The sequence below is a fragment of the Canis lupus genome (assembly GCF_048164855.1).
Source record: "Canis lupus baileyi chromosome 5 unlocalized genomic scaffold, mCanLup2.hap1 SUPER_5_unloc_3, whole genome shotgun sequence".
NCBI classification, from domain to species: Eukaryota; Metazoa; Chordata; class Mammalia; order Carnivora; family Canidae; genus Canis; species Canis lupus.
In genome coordinates, this window is record NW_027326410.1 from 316430 (window position 1) to 335709 (window position 19280).

At 39.9% G+C, this 19280-nt stretch overlaps 1 protein-coding gene and 1 long non-coding RNA gene across 20 annotated transcripts in view; one reads left to right on the forward strand and one right to left on the reverse strand.

Moving 5' to 3' along the window:
- The window catches only part of LOC140629411 (outer dynein arm-docking complex subunit 2-like), a 272107-nt gene that overhangs the window by 218886 nt on the left and 33941 nt on the right, over positions 1–19280 (reverse strand). For 14 of the 18 annotated variants that reach the window (XR_012027242.1, XR_012027241.1, XM_072818875.1 and 11 more), the window contains 6 exons: positions 13577–13837; positions 7381–7538; positions 4361–4553; positions 3631–3737; positions 3316–3452; positions 881–997 (listed from right to left, as the gene is read on the reverse strand). Coding sequence is in view for 16 of the 18 variants with exons in the window: in XM_072818875.1 (XP_072674976.1) it covers positions 881–997; positions 3316–3452; positions 3631–3737; positions 4361–4553; positions 7381–7538; positions 13577–13800 (936 nt within the window). In the remaining 2 variants the exon portion in view is untranslated. Of the gene's footprint in view, positions 1–880; positions 998–1223; positions 1330–3315; positions 3453–3630; positions 3738–4360; positions 4554–7380; positions 7539–13576; positions 13838–17816; positions 17882–19280 lie in introns of those variants that run through there. The other 4 variants (XM_072818872.1, XM_072818877.1, XM_072818882.1 and 1 more) reach the window with 4 other exon arrangements.
- LOC140629417 (uncharacterized) lies at positions 1394–3426 on the forward strand. 2 transcript variants are annotated; one of them, XR_012027247.1, is made up of 3 exons: positions 1394–1484; positions 1932–2597; positions 3168–3426. It is a non-coding gene; the product is annotated as an uncharacterized lncRNA (long non-coding RNA). The 2 variants fall into 2 exon arrangements; XR_012027248.1 differs by having other exon boundaries at positions 1932–2047.

Consider the following 19280-nt stretch of genomic DNA (forward strand, 5'->3'; position numbering starts at 1 on the left):
AGTTTTAGTTTGAGATGATGAAAAAGATTTGGAAATGGACAGTAGTAATGGCTGCACATAATTAATGCCACTCAGTGATACACTCGAAGTAGTTAAAATGACAAATTTTATGTTTTGTACAGGTATTTTGTAACAACAACAAAGGAAAACTAGAGTCCAGGAAATAGGTGATCAAACACCAGGGGAAAAAAACTCACAGGATGATGACAGAGAGACGTTTCAGGACAAGAGCAGCAGCAGAATAGTAAGAAAATAGAGTGCTCTGGAAGTGGCAGTGTCAGAAGGAAAATAACAGATCTGATAAACTGTCTGATGTAGGATTTGTGGAATTGACATCATCTTGAGAATCAGCCTGGGGCTTAAGTGTATCACTTTAGTATTTCTTGCATATTGCTTCTTACCCACATCAGCTTCAATCAAGATTTAATAACTGTATTAACTGATTCCTTTGTCCACCTCAAAAACTATTTCAAAAACCATGCAAGACACAGAGGAAGTACAGTTCTTATGCATATGCAGTTGACACACTTACTGAGACAATCCAACTAGTTAGTAATCATGGGATGCCCAGAAAAGATAAAAATAATCAAAACATCTAGGCTTCATTAACAGGGATGACTGCTTTGTTCTTAGCATTATAAATTCAAAAGGAAAGATAAAAAGTGCTTTTTTAGAAAGCAATCTGACATATTTTACACCTATTACCTAAAGAGGTTCAGAAACTTCCTTGAAGTACTCCACTTATAATATTTCTTATGTAATATATTGTGAAAAACTCTCTAAAAATTATAAACAGGGTCCAAAAATAGAATTATTCTCAACAGAAGGTAACATGTCAAGTAACACTATGCTATGATATTTCAAGATTCTGTAAACTTACCTGTTTAGACATATTTTCTGAAAATTTTGCCGATTTTTCTTTTAAAAATGTGACAAGGTCTTTATAAATTTCACTTTTTCTCTCATAATTAATTTCCCCCTCATCTTCTGTTTTGCCCTTTGGAAGAAAAAGTTTGGTGCAATTATTAATGTAGTAGCATTTGAACCTGATCAATACACCACAACCCAAGGCCACATATTGTTTTCTTCTCTTGAGGATCCATGTGGCAGTTTTTATACATCAAAAATATGGGCAGAATTCTTCCTTCTTAAAGTTATCCATTTGTCCGTCCATCCACTCATCCACCCATCCATCATCCATCCATTATGCTTTTACTGAGTACCTCCTATATGCATGTAGGGCATTTTGCTAGTTAGCAAAGAATGGAGAGCTTCCTTCCCTCTGCACTCCTCTAATGCAAAAAAAAACAAAACACACACACACAAAAAAACATTATGACTTCAAGAGAATCTGATGAAGTCATAAAAGGTCCCAAGATTAGAATGCCACCATAGAAAAGCTTGTTTCCATTTGTCACACTCTGTTCTTGTTCTGTGTGTAAAGAGGTTGCTATGGGATTATTTTCTAGAGTTACAACCTCCATGTAAGCACCTGACACTCCAACCTTTTTCTCCATACCTCTTTCTTTTTGTCTCTTTCCTTTCGTCACCTATCCTAATAGAAAAGATTTGGCTCTGCCTTAACCAAATGTATATATAAAAACCCATAGTGTGCTTTTTATATATACGTAACCACACACATACACAAAACATCATATACACCCATATAACTCAGGCGTGCCATGCATTTTGTCGTAATTATTGAATCATGTTCCTTATCTTTCATTCTTGAAATTGAGAGGAACACTTAGATATTTCCATATCAAATAAAGGTATATGTAGATTAGTAGCTCTTGATAGGAACAAAGTGTCCTTGCCCCACTCTAGAAGGTCAAAGTCTCTTATTTTCTGATTGGAAATTTCACTTTCTTAGAGTATCAAAACAAAACAAAGGCTAAATCATATTTAGCTCATCTCCCCCCTCTGTGCAGATATAATCTGAGAAGATCATGCTGAGAAGAAATGCACCATAAGGCAAGTCAGATGAGATGCTTGCTGGTCATCAAGAAAGTGGCACTCACATTTTGAAGCCAATCCAAACCAAGAGGTAGCAATTCTCCCAACAGTCCCCTGTGATGAGGAATCCCCACTAAGGATTTAGGTTCTCCCTGCAGATATTGCCTGTGAGGCCCCACATTACATTGAAGACACCAAGGGCAGGGTTGCCAAGGGGAAAGCTGACCACCTAGTAAGTTCAGTGAACAGGTATGAGACAAAAAATAAAATGTGTTCATGTGGAAGATTCAGAAGGCCACCACCCTGCTTAGTGCTCAGGGGTGGGAATCTGGAATGCTGTGTTTCTCCCTAGTCAGCTTCAGTTAGCAGCAAGTAAAAGGAAGACTGTAAAGCTGGAGGAGGGAGAAAGGGACTGCTCCCAGCTCCTCGTCCCCTGTCCCCAGCAGTGAACCCTGGCAGTGGCAGCTGCTTCCAGTAGCAACAGTTGGTTCCAGTTCCCAGGGGTTTTTCCCTATGTTCCCAGAACCTGGCTCATTACAACTCCTTAGAATCCCATTACAAACCAACCAGGTCTCCCTCTTCCAAGGTCTGGGTCTCAGCTCTGCTGGTTCTGCAAAGATCCTCTCCTCTGAGCTCCTGAGGTACCAGCTCCTGGGCATTGTACTCCTCTGACATCTGGGTGCCAGTTTCATGAGACCCCCTGTGCTCCAGCATAGCCTGGAAGCGACCATTCTTCAGAGATATGGATCCCAGCTCTGTGGGAGTCCCCCCTCTGAACTCCCAAGGGACCATAACCAATGTAAGCAGGGTCCCCTCCTCAGAGGTCTAAGTCCCAGCTCTGCAAGGACATCTTCTGAGACCCTAAGGAACCAGCACAGCCTGGTGGTGCTCCCTCCCCAGACACATGGGTCCCAGCTTCTTGGGGGTGCTTCCTCCAAGCTCCCACATTTTAATTCCTTCCCTTTGTCCTCTCAACACTTAGGGCAAAAGCTATAGTTACTGCTTCTGTGTTACCTCAGCCACCTCTTATTTGCCCGAATACTTGTTTAATTAATTAATTAATTAATCAATCAGTGAACTGATCGTTACAGAGGTTTTCATTTTATAAAGTGGCATGGGTTCCTTTGACGGTCATTTCTTAGAAGACTGATTTAATGACCTGCAATGGGGAACACCGAGGCTCATTCTGAAATGGTTTTGGATTTGCTCAGCAAACACATAGCAAAGGGATCTGCTTCAACCCAACAGAACAGAATCGCATTTTCTGTGGCCATCAGCATTCAGTCCTGGAGACATGCCTGCATTTACAGAGATGGAGCCAAGCACCAAAGACAACATGGTTCTTAAAAAATTACTTACGCCATTTAAAAATACTCCTTCTGTACTACAAGTAACACACAGAGTTTCAACATCATGGGGTTTTACCAGCACGTAACAAATTTCCCCATGAATTTGTCTCCAAGGTGGGGCTCGACATCCATTTGAAAATTCATAATCTGAAACCAATTATCGATCAATTAAAAGGAGCTCTGAAAAATAAAATATGTTATCTTTAAAAAGAAATAAATATGATTACAGTTTTTTTCAAATACTCAATCCTAATGTAGCTATTGAAGCATTTGGAAATAATAATTATTTTACATAACACAAAGCAAATCTGAGAATAATAGAAACCTGAAGTATAGTCAATAGATTCCAAGACAGTTTGTTCTCCTTTTCCTGAGAAATGTTTCAGCAGTTCTATATCGTTCTTAACAGTTGTTGGGTTTAAACAGATTTGTCTGAAATGAATGATAAGAAATGCATTTTAACACTCTAAAAGAGAATCTCCAGAAAACAGATGAAAATATACCATTTTAGCAAGGGGGGGGCTGGTGGGAGGAGGAATATCACTTTTTATAATTAAAATTGTAGTCAAATTATACAACAACAAAAATGTTGCAGTTAGTTTTAGCTGTGTTATAGCCTTACAACACTGTCAAGACATCAAGAAACCAGTGATTCATATTTAATGCAACATTAAATAAACTCGTTTAAAAATTCATTTCATTTCTTAGTGGTAATAGCATAATACTAGAAAAAAAACTACAAAAATGAACAAGTTTTAAACCTTACAAAGTCTACATGATATTTGCATTACTATTTAACCATCTATTTAATTGTCTGAGGAGAGTGAAAATAACAAGGCCACTTCATGTCCTCAGAATCAGGTGAAACCCCATAGAAAGCTCTAGCAAAGCTAACAGTAAATCTTTACATTTTAGAATTAGAAATATCCATGCAATACCCTAAAATCTACTGTTAAATCAATAACAACTCCTATAATTTGTGTATGTTTAAAAAAATTCTGAAAGCATTTTTTGTAACTAACTTTTAGAGGTTTCTTTTTTCTAAAAAGACTCACAATGAAATACGTTTTAGAGAATGATTCAGTAGGTGCAGATCCAGTTGCTTAAGCAGCATGCCAACCTTCATCTTTATCTCACTCTCAGGATCTTCATCTTTGGTAATTTTATCAAGAATATTTACTGTGGATGTGTCTTCTTTCACCGTGTTATAATCCAAACCCAGGATTTTTGTTACAGGATCTCTGTTAGCTGATCAAACAAGTAAATAAATAAAAATGATTCTCTTGTCTTCTGTTGTAAGAAAAATAATGACTAACAAGTCCTCTGAAGCCCACCCAAATGTGCTTCCTTCATTAAGCTTTCTCTCATGGACCCAATTTGAATTAATCTCAACTTCTCAGATTCTACTGCATTTAGGAACTTTCTTGTACTCCTTGAGATTCTCTACCTTGTACTGCAGTATCATCTATCTATATCATATCTCTAATAAGACAAAGAACAAGACATTCTTTTTTTTTCTTTTTTTTTAATTGACTGTAGGGCATTGTCCAGCATGGTCATTCAATTAGTGTATCCAGAATTGATTTGAAGATAGAGAAATACTGGTCTCCTTAGAAGAATCATCACTAGAACTGTGTGTGTGTACGTGTGTGTGTGTGTGTGTATGTAACCACTGAGGCTTAGTGTTCACAAATGCTTTCTTTCCAAAACAGCATGGTTTTCTCAGTCTAAAGATCTACCACCAGTCTTTTCCACCTGTTCAAAGTGCTTATATTTTCTTTCTTTTTTTTTTAATTTTTTTTATTTATTTATGATAGGCACGCAGTGAAAGAGAGAGAGAGAGAGAGAGGCAGAGACACAGGCAGAGGGAGAAGCAGGCTCCATGCACCGGGAGCCCGACATGGGATTCAATCCTGTGTCTCCAGGATCGCGCCCTGGGCCAAAGGCAGGCGCCAAACCGCTGCGCCACCAGGGATCCCTCAAAATGCTTATATTTTCTTTTTTTTTTTTTTTAAGAAATATTCTTTTTTTTTAATATTTATTTATTTATTTATTTATTTATGAATGATAGACACACAGTGAGAGAGAGAGAGGCAGAGACATAGGCAGAGGGAGAAGCAGGCTCCACGCACCGGGAGCCCGATGTGGGATTCGATCCCGGGTCTCCAGGATCGCACCCTGGGCCAAAGGCAGGCGCTAAACCGTTGCGCCACCCAGGGATCCCAATGCTTATATTTTCAATGCCTTTTTATGTTCAAGTTGGAAAAACAAATCTGGCCAGTACTCACATACATACCAAAGTTACAGTGAAAAACTCCAATACTAATTCATGATCAAGGCTGACATAGCTGTGAAAGTAGACTCTAGAGATGGTTAAAACAGAATTTGGTGAAAGCCAAAGAACCATGTAGTTGCAAGTGAGGAAGAAGAGGGCAAAGCCATATTTGGAAAGGAGGAATTTAAATAAGATGAAATATATATGTATTTGAACAAGGAGGCCCATGGGACTAGTTCAGAAAGCTCCACCTGATTGAAATGAGAGAAGCACAGTGATGGCATTAACTCTGCAGTGGGAGATGGACTCTGGCACCAGGAAATAGCAGAAAAGGCTTAGGGCTTCTTAGAAAAAAACACACAAGGGGAGGGGCAGGGAAAAGAGATCTAGGAATCATCTACTTTTTGAGCATCTCAATCATCCTTACAGCAGTCATCTCATTAAGACTCATGGAAAAAGGTATTATATGAATTCTGGGGAAAGACACAAACCTGCCCCCCAAATTGCCCTGCACCATGGAATCTGGACCCAAAACTAAGAGTTGTACCTAGAGCTCTTACAGAAAGGACAAAATGCAGCAAAGGATACACATTTAGCCAAACTAGATATATAGCAGCCAGTCTATGTATTAAGTTCATGCACTAAGTTGAAATTAATGCTATTACCAACCTCCTTGAATTCAACTTTACTCTTAAGATTTCATTCCTCCTCAGCAGGGTAGCTATGAGGTATAGATAGATAGATAGCCTAATAATGAAGAGTAGGCAAGAGAGAAGAAAAGGCTGCTGTCCTAAGGTTCACATCTTTTTTTAAAAAAATATTTTATTTATTTACTCATTCATTAGAGTCATAGGGAGAGAGGCAGAGACACAGGCAGAGGCAGAGGGAGAAGGAGGCTGCAGGCAAGGAGCCCGATGTGGGACTCTGATCCCGGGTCTCCAAGATCACACCCTGGGCTGAAGGCAGACGCTTAACCGCTGAGCCACCCAGGCATCTCATAAGATTTACATCCTAAAGAATATTTTTTTTAAAGGTTCATCTTCCCACGTCATAGCAGTAGACACAGCAAAGAATGATTAGAGGCAAGACCAGGCACCTCATGCTTGAGTCCTTCTAGTCACATGATTCCAAACAGGCAAAACATGTATATGACACCATTACGTACTGTTAGGTATTTCTACTCATAAGAAAAATTCAGAAAACAATTGCTCCAGGCAATTGGTCACATTCTTTTACGCATGTTAGATGCTTAGACAATAATGAAAATCTACATCCTTAATGAAGAGGAAAACGTTTCCCATTGAGTGAATGTAACTACCTCCACAAAGCTATGCAACCTACAAAGGAACATTACTGAGACCAATGGAAAGTGAGATTACTCTGGGCTATCTTTGCTGCATACATTTTAGAGGAAACCGAGCATCATCCGTCACAGCAGGCCTGAGGGTAGAGGGTGGAGTTTGGTGCAGGCCCCACTAATCTGTCTTCTCTCCTGTGTAGACCTTAGAGGATACAGGCCTCTGGTCTTTCCAGAAGTGAGGAAGCCTCTCTTTAAACCACATGCTAAAATTAGAAATCTAGAAGCTTGCTAGTGGTAAAGTATTAGGCCTTTCATTTTAAAGTAGAAACTTGATATGAGCATGACATTCAGCCAAGAAAAATGAATGACATTTTTAAAAAGTCGAACATAGGACTTTTTGCCTTTTAGGTCACGGAACTTTTTTCAAGAGACTGCAACTCCCCCTCCCCCATGATTATGTTTCTAAAAGTTCAAGTCATAGACTGGAGCATAAATATCACCTTTGATACAAGCCTGTGCTTCCTTCAGCTTTCTGTCTTTGGCAATAAGCAGCAAACGTGACAGCTGCCCCAAGCTCCTGATCTTAATGTGTGGCACAGAGAGAAACAACAAAGGCTGCCCATCTTTATCAACTTCTTCTGACTTGACTGTTGTTTCACTAGGAAATAAAAATAAATAAATAAATAAATAAAATCTTAAGGTTACCTGGATGCTAGTGAAGTTAAACATAAGACATTTTGACAAATCATCCCTCTGGCTCATTATAAAACACAAAATATAAGTACTTCTTGTTAAAAGCTCATGTCTTTTCCTCATTTGTCCACACTCAGATCCCTAAGTTCCCAGGCTTATTAGCAACCATAGTTAGCAACATGATATACCCAGGAAGAACATGAATACTTACATGAACTCAATCACAGTTTTTGGTTTTGTTTTTCTAACAATGTGTTGGACAACTTTAAAAAAATCACTGGTTCTACAGGACCATTCATGTTTTGGGGATTTCTAAAGTTATTTTATTTATAAAGTTTACACCACAGTAATTAGTGGTTAGAAATCTTCTTGGCTACTCTGTGCTTATGAACAAAAAGCTATAAAAAAGAGAAAGAGAGAGAGACAAACTAGGTTCCCTCTGTGGATTGTTTTCCCACTCCAAATCCCCTAATTTGGTTTACTTTAGGATAATAAGCAGTTTTTCTAAATGGACTTTTCCTGATCAGAAATTTCTGGGTCTCCTAGATTTGTCTTTCTGCCCATTTTAATTATTTTTTTAGGTCAGCATTTAAGAAATATTAAGATGTTTTTACGGCAGTCATATTTCTATAGATTTCTACCACGTACAACATTAACTAAGCTACCTAGGTTTTTATTAGATATGGATATCCCTGGAAAAACTGCTCTCCTCTTAAGACCTGATCTAACATATTTTAAATTGTAAGGCAGATAAACAGATGTGGTGTATTGCCAGTTCATCAGAAAAAGTAAACCTGACAGACTCAGACTCAGATGTACTACCAGCACGATTTCACTAGAAAAGGAAGAAGATAGAGATCATGGAGGCAGACTAGTGGCTTGCCACGGATGTCCACATCCTAACACCCGAGGCCCACAAATGCCTTATCTTACATGGCAAGAGAGACCATGCAGATGGATTAAGTTAAGGATCTTGAGATGGGAAGACTATTCTGAAATGTGCAGGAGGGTCAAGTCAGAAAAGCCAACGTGACATGAAAACAGGGTTCAGAGTAACACAGAGCCAGAAGCTATGGAATGTAGGTGGCCTCCAGAAGCTGGAGAAGACAAGAATGGATCTTCCTTCAGCCCCCAGAAGGAACACAGCCCTGCCAACGCCTTGATTTTAACCCTACACACTTATTTTAGTCTTTTCACCTCCAGAACCCTAAGAAATTAAATCTGCATTATTTTAAGTCACGAAGTATGTGAAAATTTGTTACAGCAGCAATAGGAGGCTAACACAGGGACTTTTACAGGCTTTCCCACTGTTCTTCCAGCAGTAACTTTCATAGTAACTCACATAGGAAGTAACTTACATAGTAATTGTACACAGAAGGTACTCAATAAATAGAAGAGGAATAAATGAATAGAAGATTTCTAGGCTGACCAGTGATGTGTGTTGTATACAAAATGTGTGTTTTCTCTAAAATAAAGCTTTTGGAATAATGTCTTCAGGTTTGAGATTTCTTAAAGGTCTGTGCCGGGTTGGTCACATGTGCTAAGTGGATGATGACAAGACTAAGTTATAAGCTGACTGAATGCCAACAATATCAAGCCACTGAACTTGAGAAGGTGAAACTCCTGGTAAGATATGGGAGAAGTCAAGGGCACAGGACACATATTTCATTGCTCCCACCAGTTGAAGCCTGTAACTCAGCAAAGCAGTAGGAACTAAATGCCAGCTCCAGGGAGGATGTGGAAGAGCAGGTTTGTTTCGGGGTTTGCAGTTTCTAATACTGGAAGAAAGAGATTTTGGAAAGAAAAAATACTATGCCCATCTTGTGAGGTCAAGATAAATGTGCTGCAAATGAAATCCACTGACCTGATCAAAAGACTTTCAAACTGTAATTGTGGAGGGCAGCTGAAAATACTATAGCTTTATGCTATAAGGTGAGAGAGCAGAAAAATGTCACATTTATTTCATCCCCAGTGTCTAGTTTAGTGTCCAGAACATAGTAATTACTCAATAAATGAGCCTAAAAAATAACAAGAGATATAAAGCTACAGTTGCAAAACTAGTTAGTAATTCTCAGGAACAAAAAACAAAGAGCTCAAGTAACAAACGTTATGGCCATCGATTTTAATAGCATAACTTGGACATTTCACCAAAATATGGGGCACCCATGTGGCTCTGTTGGTTAAGTGTCTGACTCTTGGTTTCTGATCAGGTCGTGATCTCAGGGTCATGAGATCAAGCCCTGGTTGAGCTCCACAGTCAGTGAGGCGTCTGCTTGTCCCTCTCCCTTTGTTCCACCCCCCCATCTGCTTGCTCTCTCTCTCTCTCTCTCAAATAAATAAAATCTTTTAGAAAAGAAGTTTTACCAAAACATAATAATTATCATCTCATAAAACAATACAATTTTAAGATCAGAGATCATGTAACTGATCCTTCATGACATTGATAAGAGAACTAGAACAAGAAGGTAAAAGGATCAAACAATGCCCATTACCAAGGAGTATTGGGAAGTCAACAATAAAAAAGATGCCTGTAGAGATTTACAAAAGAAAACTAGGAATCAGAAAGGTATGAATTGTGAGGGCGGTGGGCAGGACAGGGGGAAGAGGGTCACTGCTCGGGGCTCAACTCCTCATCTACACAGCACTCCTACCAGGAGAGAATTTTGTCCCAACTCAGACATATCATTGAGACAGCAGAGAGACATTAGAAGCTAAACTATCACAGTATTAAAGCTGACATGAGTCAAAATCGTAATTTTACCAAAAAAGAAAAGAACTGATAATAACATTGTCACTAAGTGATTCTGAACACTTATCCAGTCTTTATATTTCCTGAGCTACATTCTAATGAGTCAAAGCAACTGAGCTCTGTATACCACCACCATATGGTGTTAATCATTGAAGGGTGTCATTTGTCCTTAGCTTACAGTGGACTTGGGTTTCATTCTGGAGTGTTTTAGAAAGATTAGTTATCTCATTCTGTCTGATAAGAACAAAAGCAATTGAAAATGGTAATACAAGGAGACCTATGATTTCCATTAGAATGAAAGTGGAGTTATTTTCCCCAAAACAATGAACACGGAAAGACGATGACCAGTGTTATTATAGAATGAAGGGTTGTACATTGGAAATGATTCTAAAAGAAAAGAGTAAGTCATCTAACATGTGGACAGTGCCATGCCTATCTACTCAACAATGATCTGCACAAAAGAAGATGGGTGACGACATGTAAAACCTTTTTTCAGTGCGTGATGAGCAGATCAGTTTCAATGTCAGATGTCTGTTAGCCTAATTCAGAAGAAGGCTGATCAATTTTTTAAGGACTGCCGCAAAGAGTACATTTGGAGATGTGCAACATCAAATGAGAAATGAGGCCTCAAGTGCGAATATAAAAGAGATCAACAAAAGAGGGTAGCTTACTTACTTCAACAGACTTTCCATGTAAATAAAACTGACTTGTTTTGGAACAAAAGGCTGAGAGAACATATAGTCCCAAGAGGAAGAAGAAATATCCTAAAACATCCAATAATATTGTGGTTTGGTAGAAATGCATCCAGAGGCTCCAAACTCAAAGCCTTTATGATGACTTAGGTATCCATATTTATGTGGACTTACAGAGCTGAATCCTATCTGAAAGGACAGCAGTTGACCCTCCACCCTTTAAATAAATGAATAAAAGGTGTCCTAAGGGCCAGCAGCCTAAGCAAGAACAGTGCATGTGTACAAAAGGGCAAAGAATGAGGTAGCCGGGACTCTTTTAATGGTACGTTCTTCCAGCCATTGAGGGCATCTCTGGTCTATATCACTTTTGTTATGTTGGTGGACACAGCATACCAAGTGGCTATGGGTTGCTGACAGTTCTTTGGTTTGGGGGGGTGGGCGTAGAGCAAGGGGAGTGGTCAAGACTTGGATGTGTAAACATTTAGAATTTTCCATAACTACCAAAATCTCAGCTGTATCCTTTGCCTTCTTCAGGACTATCAGTACCCACCTGGTTTTCATCCAGCCACAATGGCATGGTTTCCTTCAACTACAACAAATGTTACTTTCAGACCCTCTTTTCCCTTCCGACATCAAAGATATCACCAATAAAAGTCAGAAATAAGAATAATGGATAGAAAAACTGGCCCAAGGAAAAGATGTCCAGTAAATTTGACAGAAGGAAGACAATCAAGAGGTAGTTGGTTCAAAACATATATGTGCCAAAATGTTGAGACTTCCTGCTTAAGAGGGACCTCTATGCATAAAGACTGTATGAAAAAAAAAAAAAAGACTGTATGCAGAGGTATAAGAATGGAAATAGAGCAAAAAGCAATTGGATAAGGATAAAGAAAGAGAAACAGTGATATGATTGAGGTATGTGTAACAGCCCACCTAAGTAGGTTGCAGATGTGGTCAAGTTTGTCCTTGGAACACAAAATAAATAGAGGTAAGATACAATGACGCTCTTGATACTCTTATGACATCTGCTTTAAATCCATCTCTGTACTAAGTAGTTCATATGTTTTTGAACTATATGGTTTTGCAGATGAGTTCATCTTTCAAAGGTTAGAAAAAACAACATGTGACACTACACTGAACTTAAGTGGGAGCAATGAATAATGACAAGCACTTTGGGAGGAAGTGACCATAGGCAGAGTTAGAAATAAAATACAATTTTAGAAAAAGGCTTCAGGAAATTCAGAGAGAAGGTAGAGCATGACAACAGAACCAAACACTCCTGAAATACAGTTCAAAAAAGGTTTTTCAGTACTAAAAATGAAATTCAGAGTTTATTCTCACAAATAATCCCAAAGGGAAAAAGTGGAAAAGGCATCTATAAGAAGATTTGACTGATTAGTGACCTGTCTTTGATACTGTCACACTTTAAAAGTTCATATGCAAAATTAAGGAGGAACACGGTGGCAGAAAAGAGGATCCCGATGCCTGAAAGTGGAAAATAAACTGAAGCTGACCAAAACAACAAAAAAGATTTACATATGCAAATGTCAATTACTCCTATATAATTATGATTACATTTATATAAATACATATATATTTTTTATCTAAGCTCTCTAGAGCTAAGTTGACAGCTCCCTGTTTGAGGTAGAGGTAGGTTTTTCTTAAATCTCAGATTTGGAAGGTTCTCATTTCAGGACAATGCTAATTGCTAATTAGCCTCTCCCATATATTGAGGGAAATTTACCACTCCCCAGGAATTAATAGATTTTAATACCAGAAGGGATTTTGCCTATAGCAGAGGTCACAAAACCAATGCCTACTGACACCTGTAGGGTTGTATAGATGAGTGGAAAGCCCAAACATAAAGCAACAACAATTGTTGGAGTGTGGTGAACTCAAGAATGCATCCCCTATCAAAAGAAATTCAAATCAAAATTTAAAAATTAGGAGTGCCAGGGCACCGGGGTGGCTCAGTGGTTGAGCATCTGTCTTCAGCTCAGGTCATGATCCCAGGGTCCTGGGATTGAGTCTCACAACAGGCTCTCTGTAGGGAGCCTGCTTCTCCCTCTGCCTGTATCTCTGCCTCTCTCTCTGTGTCTCTCATGAATAAATAAAATCTAGATAGATAGATAGATAGATAGATAGATAGATAGATAGATAGATAGAAAGAAAGATAATTAGGGGCGCCTGGGTGGCTCAGTCGGTTAAGGGTCTGCCTTTGGCTCAAGTCATGATCTCAGGGTCCTGGGATAGAGCTCAGTGTCTGGCTGGCTCCCTACCCAGCCAGGAGTCTGCTTCTCCCTCTGCCCCTGCCCCTGCTCATCTTCTCTCTCTCTCTCTCTCTCTCATAAATACATACATACATACATACATACATACATAATTTTGTTGTGCTAAACAGAATGTTCCCAGATTTCAGCAGAGTGCCTCCTGATTGCAATTCCTGGGTCAGAATATTTCTGAGATTCACAGATGTTAAATTACTTGCCCAAAACCTACAACTCATTTATCAAAATATGTACAATAAAGACATTAAACTCTAGAAGCTCTTTACCAGCTTACCTGACAATATATCCTGATTCAAATGCTGAGGGGTCCAAGTTTGTTTTCCATTCAAGTGGTTCTACAAAAACATATTTTGCTTCTTGAGGATGTTTGTAGATAAAACTCTCCACAAACATCGCAATTTCTTTCAATATCACTTCATTCAGTGGAGTAATTTCCAGGGTTCTGGTCCCATATCCAGCAGCAGTCCACTGTGCAGACCTTGTCAGAGCCACCCCCATGCTCAGTCAATGCTCAGATCTGAGCTCACCACACACCCTGCATCAGAGTGGAAGGAGTTAGAAACACAGGATGGCAATCACCTTTTTCCTGGAACCGTTCTCACTTTCAAGCCTTTAAGCCATCCAACACATATTCTGCTTCTTAATCTTAGTGGTCAATTTTTTTTAATCATCAAATTGCTCCTTAATGCAACAGAAATATTCATTTTTACTGGGCTAGCTCTAAGTAAAACTGACAGGCACTTGGATTTTCTAGTATCTATTTGCCCTAAGCAAATAACTTTCTCATTTCCCTGGGCCCCAGAAAGAAAAGCTCAAATAACTGGGCAGAAAACAGAAACAGAAAACTCCCAACAGTGGAAGGAAGAGCTGGGGGAAGATGGCATCAAGGCCTTTGGTCCAACAGGTTTGCTGGAGCCAAAGGCTCTTCTGGGCTGGGCAGTGCATAATTTAGAACCATGCTGTCAAACTGAACTCTGTTATTCTGACTTTCTTTAAAAAGAGAACATTATCTGCAACATTGAGTAAAAGCCGAGTTAGCAAGCAAGTTCTCACTGTGAACATTTAAGGCCTTTTTTTCCCTGATAGTCTATATTTGTTTGATTTTTCACTAATAGGATCATGAAAGGCTTCCTTCCAGAATATTAGAATGGTGATAAAGTTAAATATAGAATAGAATTAGCTTTCCCCCATTATTACTAAAGCTCCGAAGTACCAGGACCCTTCGGAAATGACTTGGGGATTTTGGGTTTTGTACTGCACTAAATCTAGTAATAGGATATCTAGATCAGTGGCTCTCAATGAGGCAATACTCATAACTCAGAAGTATTATTAAGGATATTTCATTATCAAAATGATAGGAAGGGGACATCATTGGGATTTAGTAATGAGGACCAAGAATGTCAGACATCAGGGCACCCGGGTGGCTCAGTGGTTGAGTCTGCCTTTGGCTCAGGGTGTGATCCTGGGGTCCCAGGAGCGGGTCCTGGGATTGAGTCCCGCATCAGGCTCCCCACAGGGAGCCTGCTTCTCTCTCTGCCTATGTCTCTGCCTCTCTCTGTCTCTCATAAATAAATAAATAAACTCTTAAAAAATAATGTCTGATGTCCTGCAATGTGCACAACAGTCCCCAGACAGAATTATACTACACTCTTTAGGCATCTGGTGGGCGAAAAACTTCAGATAAGTAATACCTGCGCTAAGAATCTAACTCCACTTTACAATCACAAAGTAATTTTTCCACAGTTTTGACATACACTGAATTTTCCAGGATTGCAACTATCATGTAAGTCGAAGGAAGGTTGTATATATTCTGTCTTATATGGAAGTCTACCAAGAGCTCAGTATTTTGGAAAATCACACCATTGATGGCCATGCTGGTCACACAATTTAAGTTTCAATGATGTGTTTACATCAGCCTGCATTTGGAGCTACTGCATTCACAGTATATAATTCTATGTAAGGCTGGAGCACCTGACTACTTCACTACATATTCTAGTGTAGTGGTACCTGAGCATTTACATACTATTACTGTATTGCAATTATTTACCTTTTGATTTTCCTTTATTTTACAGTTAGGGGACATCATTGGGATTTAGTGATGAGGACCAAGAATGTCAGACATCAGGGCACCTGGGTGGCTCAGTGGTTGAGTGTCTGCCTTTGGGCTCAGGGTATGATCCTGGGGTCCCAGGAAGTAGCCAATATCATTTTGATAATGAAATATGGTTAATAATACTTCTGAGTTATGAGTACTGCCTCACTGAGAGCCACTGATCTAGATATCCTATCTACATTTAAAGATATCCTATCCTACATTTAAACTATGCACACATGTAGAATTACTACCTAGGATTTTGATTTTGGAGTAGCAAAGAAGGCATTACAAAATATTTGTTATAAAAAATGATAGTTCTCAGGGCTAAGAATGGCTGATATATGTGTACATAAATAGGTATATATATTTTTATATCTGTGTATATACTTATATATACAAATACATACAATTATAAAATATATACAATTAGGGTACAGATTTTTTTGTGTGCATTTATTTTAGTATTCTAGTAGTTTGTTTCTATTGCTTGATTCCAAACATGTAAGCCTGTACTGATGCTTACATCAGTAACACTGTTGAGTTTGCCAGTATTAAGAGAGTAAGTGCAAGCTAAGAATAAGTGCAAACAGCTTTATCACATATAGAAAGTCTTATGTGCACAATTTATTTTTAATCTTAAGCATACCACTTGTTTCAGTGGTCTTATAAAACTACAACATGTGTATCATTTCCTTCTTGTACTTTTTAAAAGGAAAATGTGGACATACATAGATTATATAAGACTGTAGCAGCAGTCAACACCCCATACAGCAACTTCCTGAAAGACACTTTAAAAAGAGCTAAGAAATGCAAAAAGGTCTTCATCATGATAAATGTCTATACAAAAATAACACGTTTGTATCTCTTCAAATTGTTTTTCTAAATCTGGAAAGGCAGGAGCTGCAACAATGAACAGGCTTGATTTGAGGTCTAAGAAAATTTCAGGAGGGTCTGGGACAACCCAGAAGGCAAAAAATATTATTAGGGGGGAAAAGTGTATCAAAATCTTGAACAAGATAGGTAGAAAAAGCCTTTAAAAATGAGAGTGAGAGCAGAGAGAGAAAGAAAGAGGGACAGCCTGGGCGGCTCAGCTGTTGAGCGTCTGCCTTTGGCTCAGGGCATGATCCTGGGTCTGGAATCGAATCCTGCATCCAGTTCCTTGTGAGGAGCCTGCCTCTCTCTGTGTCTCTCATGAATAACATCTTTTTTTTTAAAAAAAGAGAGACGGACAGAGAAAGAGAAAGAAGTACTTTGTAGGCGTAAGTGAATAAATTACAAAAAGAAAACAGTGTAATCTAAAGCTTTTCATGTTAAGTCTAGGACATTTCTAATAGCCTCATTTAGCAGGAGAACCGTATTTATTCCACTAGTCCCAGGGGTGTTAAAAAAAAAAAAAAAAAAGGTCTGTGTAACTCAGGTAAAAATACAAAACTAAATTTTTTTTTTTTTAATCAAAACAGGCTGTTCCCCAGTTTCTACCCACTGCCAATCCAGGAGTCCTTTTGGCCTAAGAACCACAGTTACAACGAATACACATGAATATGTAGTAAGTATCTTTGAATTAAGGTGCGACTGTTGAAAAGTTTAATGATTAAATGGAGAAAAGTTTCTGTGCACGTGTTCTCATAAATGGAAAATCATTTATATTCATTTTGTCTATTATTCTACTCATTTTCTGTCCGAATCAAATCACTGTAACACAGCTTGTTTTTCTTTTTTAAGGATTAGCTGCAAGCTTCCCGTAGCATTAAAAAAAATGAAACCCGTCCGTGAATAATTTCTGTAACGCTTGAGCAGAAACAGAGCTAAGGGAAGGTGAGCATCCACGCTGAGATCTAGAAATGTGGCTGGTAACACAGATTGGGAGTCGGCGCATACACGTGCCGTTCTGGGAATGATGAAGCTACAGAAAAATCAGAATTTCAGAACTGGCATGTGCAGGGCCCTGAATCCACGTACACTTAAAGCCTGCGTGAAAACACCGAGCAGACGGCGACAGGCGTTAGTTAGAGCCGGAGCTCAGTCTGTAGGGGTAAGGGGGCAGGGGGCGCCGGCAGGAAGGCGCAGGGAGGAGGACGGTAGGTGGAAGGAGGGCGAGCTGCAGGGGCGGAGGGTAGGAGGACGGGGAGGCGCCGGGAGTCGCCTGAGCCGCGGAGAGGGGCTCGGCTCGGGAGCCGAGGAGCAGGAGGCGCCCGGGCAGGGGGTCTGCGGGGAGGGGAGGGGAGGGAGAGGGCCGGGACAGGGCGGGCCGCGGCCCGAGGAGACGAGGGGAGCGGGCGAGAGAGGCCCCCATTGCTCGAACCCCGCCGCGTTAGGCTGCAAGGACCCCTGCGCGGGGCGGGCGGGAGCGGCGGGGCCCGGCGCGGAGAGGCGGCGGCGAGTCCCCGGCGGCCGCCCTGCGCCCAACGGCCGCACTCACCTGCAGCGCCCCGCTCCGCGTCCGCACTGCGCCCAGCGGCCCGCGCCCCGCGCCGCCAGCCGCGCGCCCGCCAGTTACTAGGGCGCGCGGTAAACACTCAACGCCCCGCCGCGCGGAGGGTCGCCGCCCCGCGGAGGGGAGGCCCGAGCCCGCCCCCGCCCCCCCCCCCGCCCCCGCCCCACCCCCCCCCGCCCCCGCCCCACCCCCCCCCCGTCTCTTAAGAATCAATAAACAAAAACTTAAAAAAAAAAATAACACACTAAAAGAGATCATTGTCTTTTCAAATGCCCTAATCTCAAAAGATCAAAAGGCCCAAAGGGAAACAGTTAAAGATGGTTCCATCAAACGAGCAAAATAAAGCACCACAACCAACCCTTAAGAAATGAAGATCTATGAATTACCTGAGAAGTAATTTAAAATAATAATTCTAAAGATGCTCTACTAAAGATGCTAAAAGACAAGACAAAAGATACCTAAATGAAATCAGGGAAATAATGCATGAACAAAATAAGAATATTGACACAAAAACACTTTTTAAAAAAGGTAAATAAACTTTGTAGCTGAAGAATACAATGATTAAACTGAAAAATGCACTAAACAGATTCAACTTCAGATTTCATCAAGCAAAAAAAAAAAAAAAAAAGATTTGATCAAGCAGAAGAATGAATCAGCAAACTAGAAAACATCATGTGAAATTACTGAGTCACAGGAATGGAAAAAAAAAAGGAATGATGGAAAGTAAAGAGAGTCTATGGGCTATACAGGACACTACAAAAAGTCTATCTATGCATTATGGGAGACCCAGGAGAAGTAGGAAAGAGATAGAGAGCCTATTTAAAGAAATAGTGGCTGAAATTTTTCCAAATTTGAGGCAAAAAAATGGATATATAAATTCAAGAAGCTGAATGAACTCCAATTAGGGTAAATGCAAAGAGACCAACACTGAAACACATTATAATGAAACTGAAAAGCTGTGCTCACTTCAGCACCACATATAGTAAACTGAAAAGTTACAGGAAAAAAGCAATCTTGAATGTAGCATGAGAAAATGGACTCCTCATGTAAATGAGAACCTCTGTTGATTCAAAGCCAATGTCTCTGCAGATATTTTGCAGGTCAGAGGGCAGCAGTATGGTATATTCAATATGCTGAAAGAAAAGAACTACCAAGAATACTGTATCTATAAAGTCATCCTTTAAAGATGAAGACAGGGATCCCTGGGTGGCGCAGCGGTTTGGCGCCTGCCTTTGGCCCAGGGCGCGATCCTGGAGACGCGGGATCGAATCCCACATCGGGTTCCCGGTGCATGGAGCCTGCTTCTCCCTCGGCCTATGTCTCTGCCTCTCTCTCTCTCTCTCTCTCTCTCTCTCTGTGACTATCATAAATAAAAAAAAAATTAAAATAAAATTAAAAAAAACAGGCAAAACTATAAAAAAAATAATAATAAAATAAAAAAAATAAAGA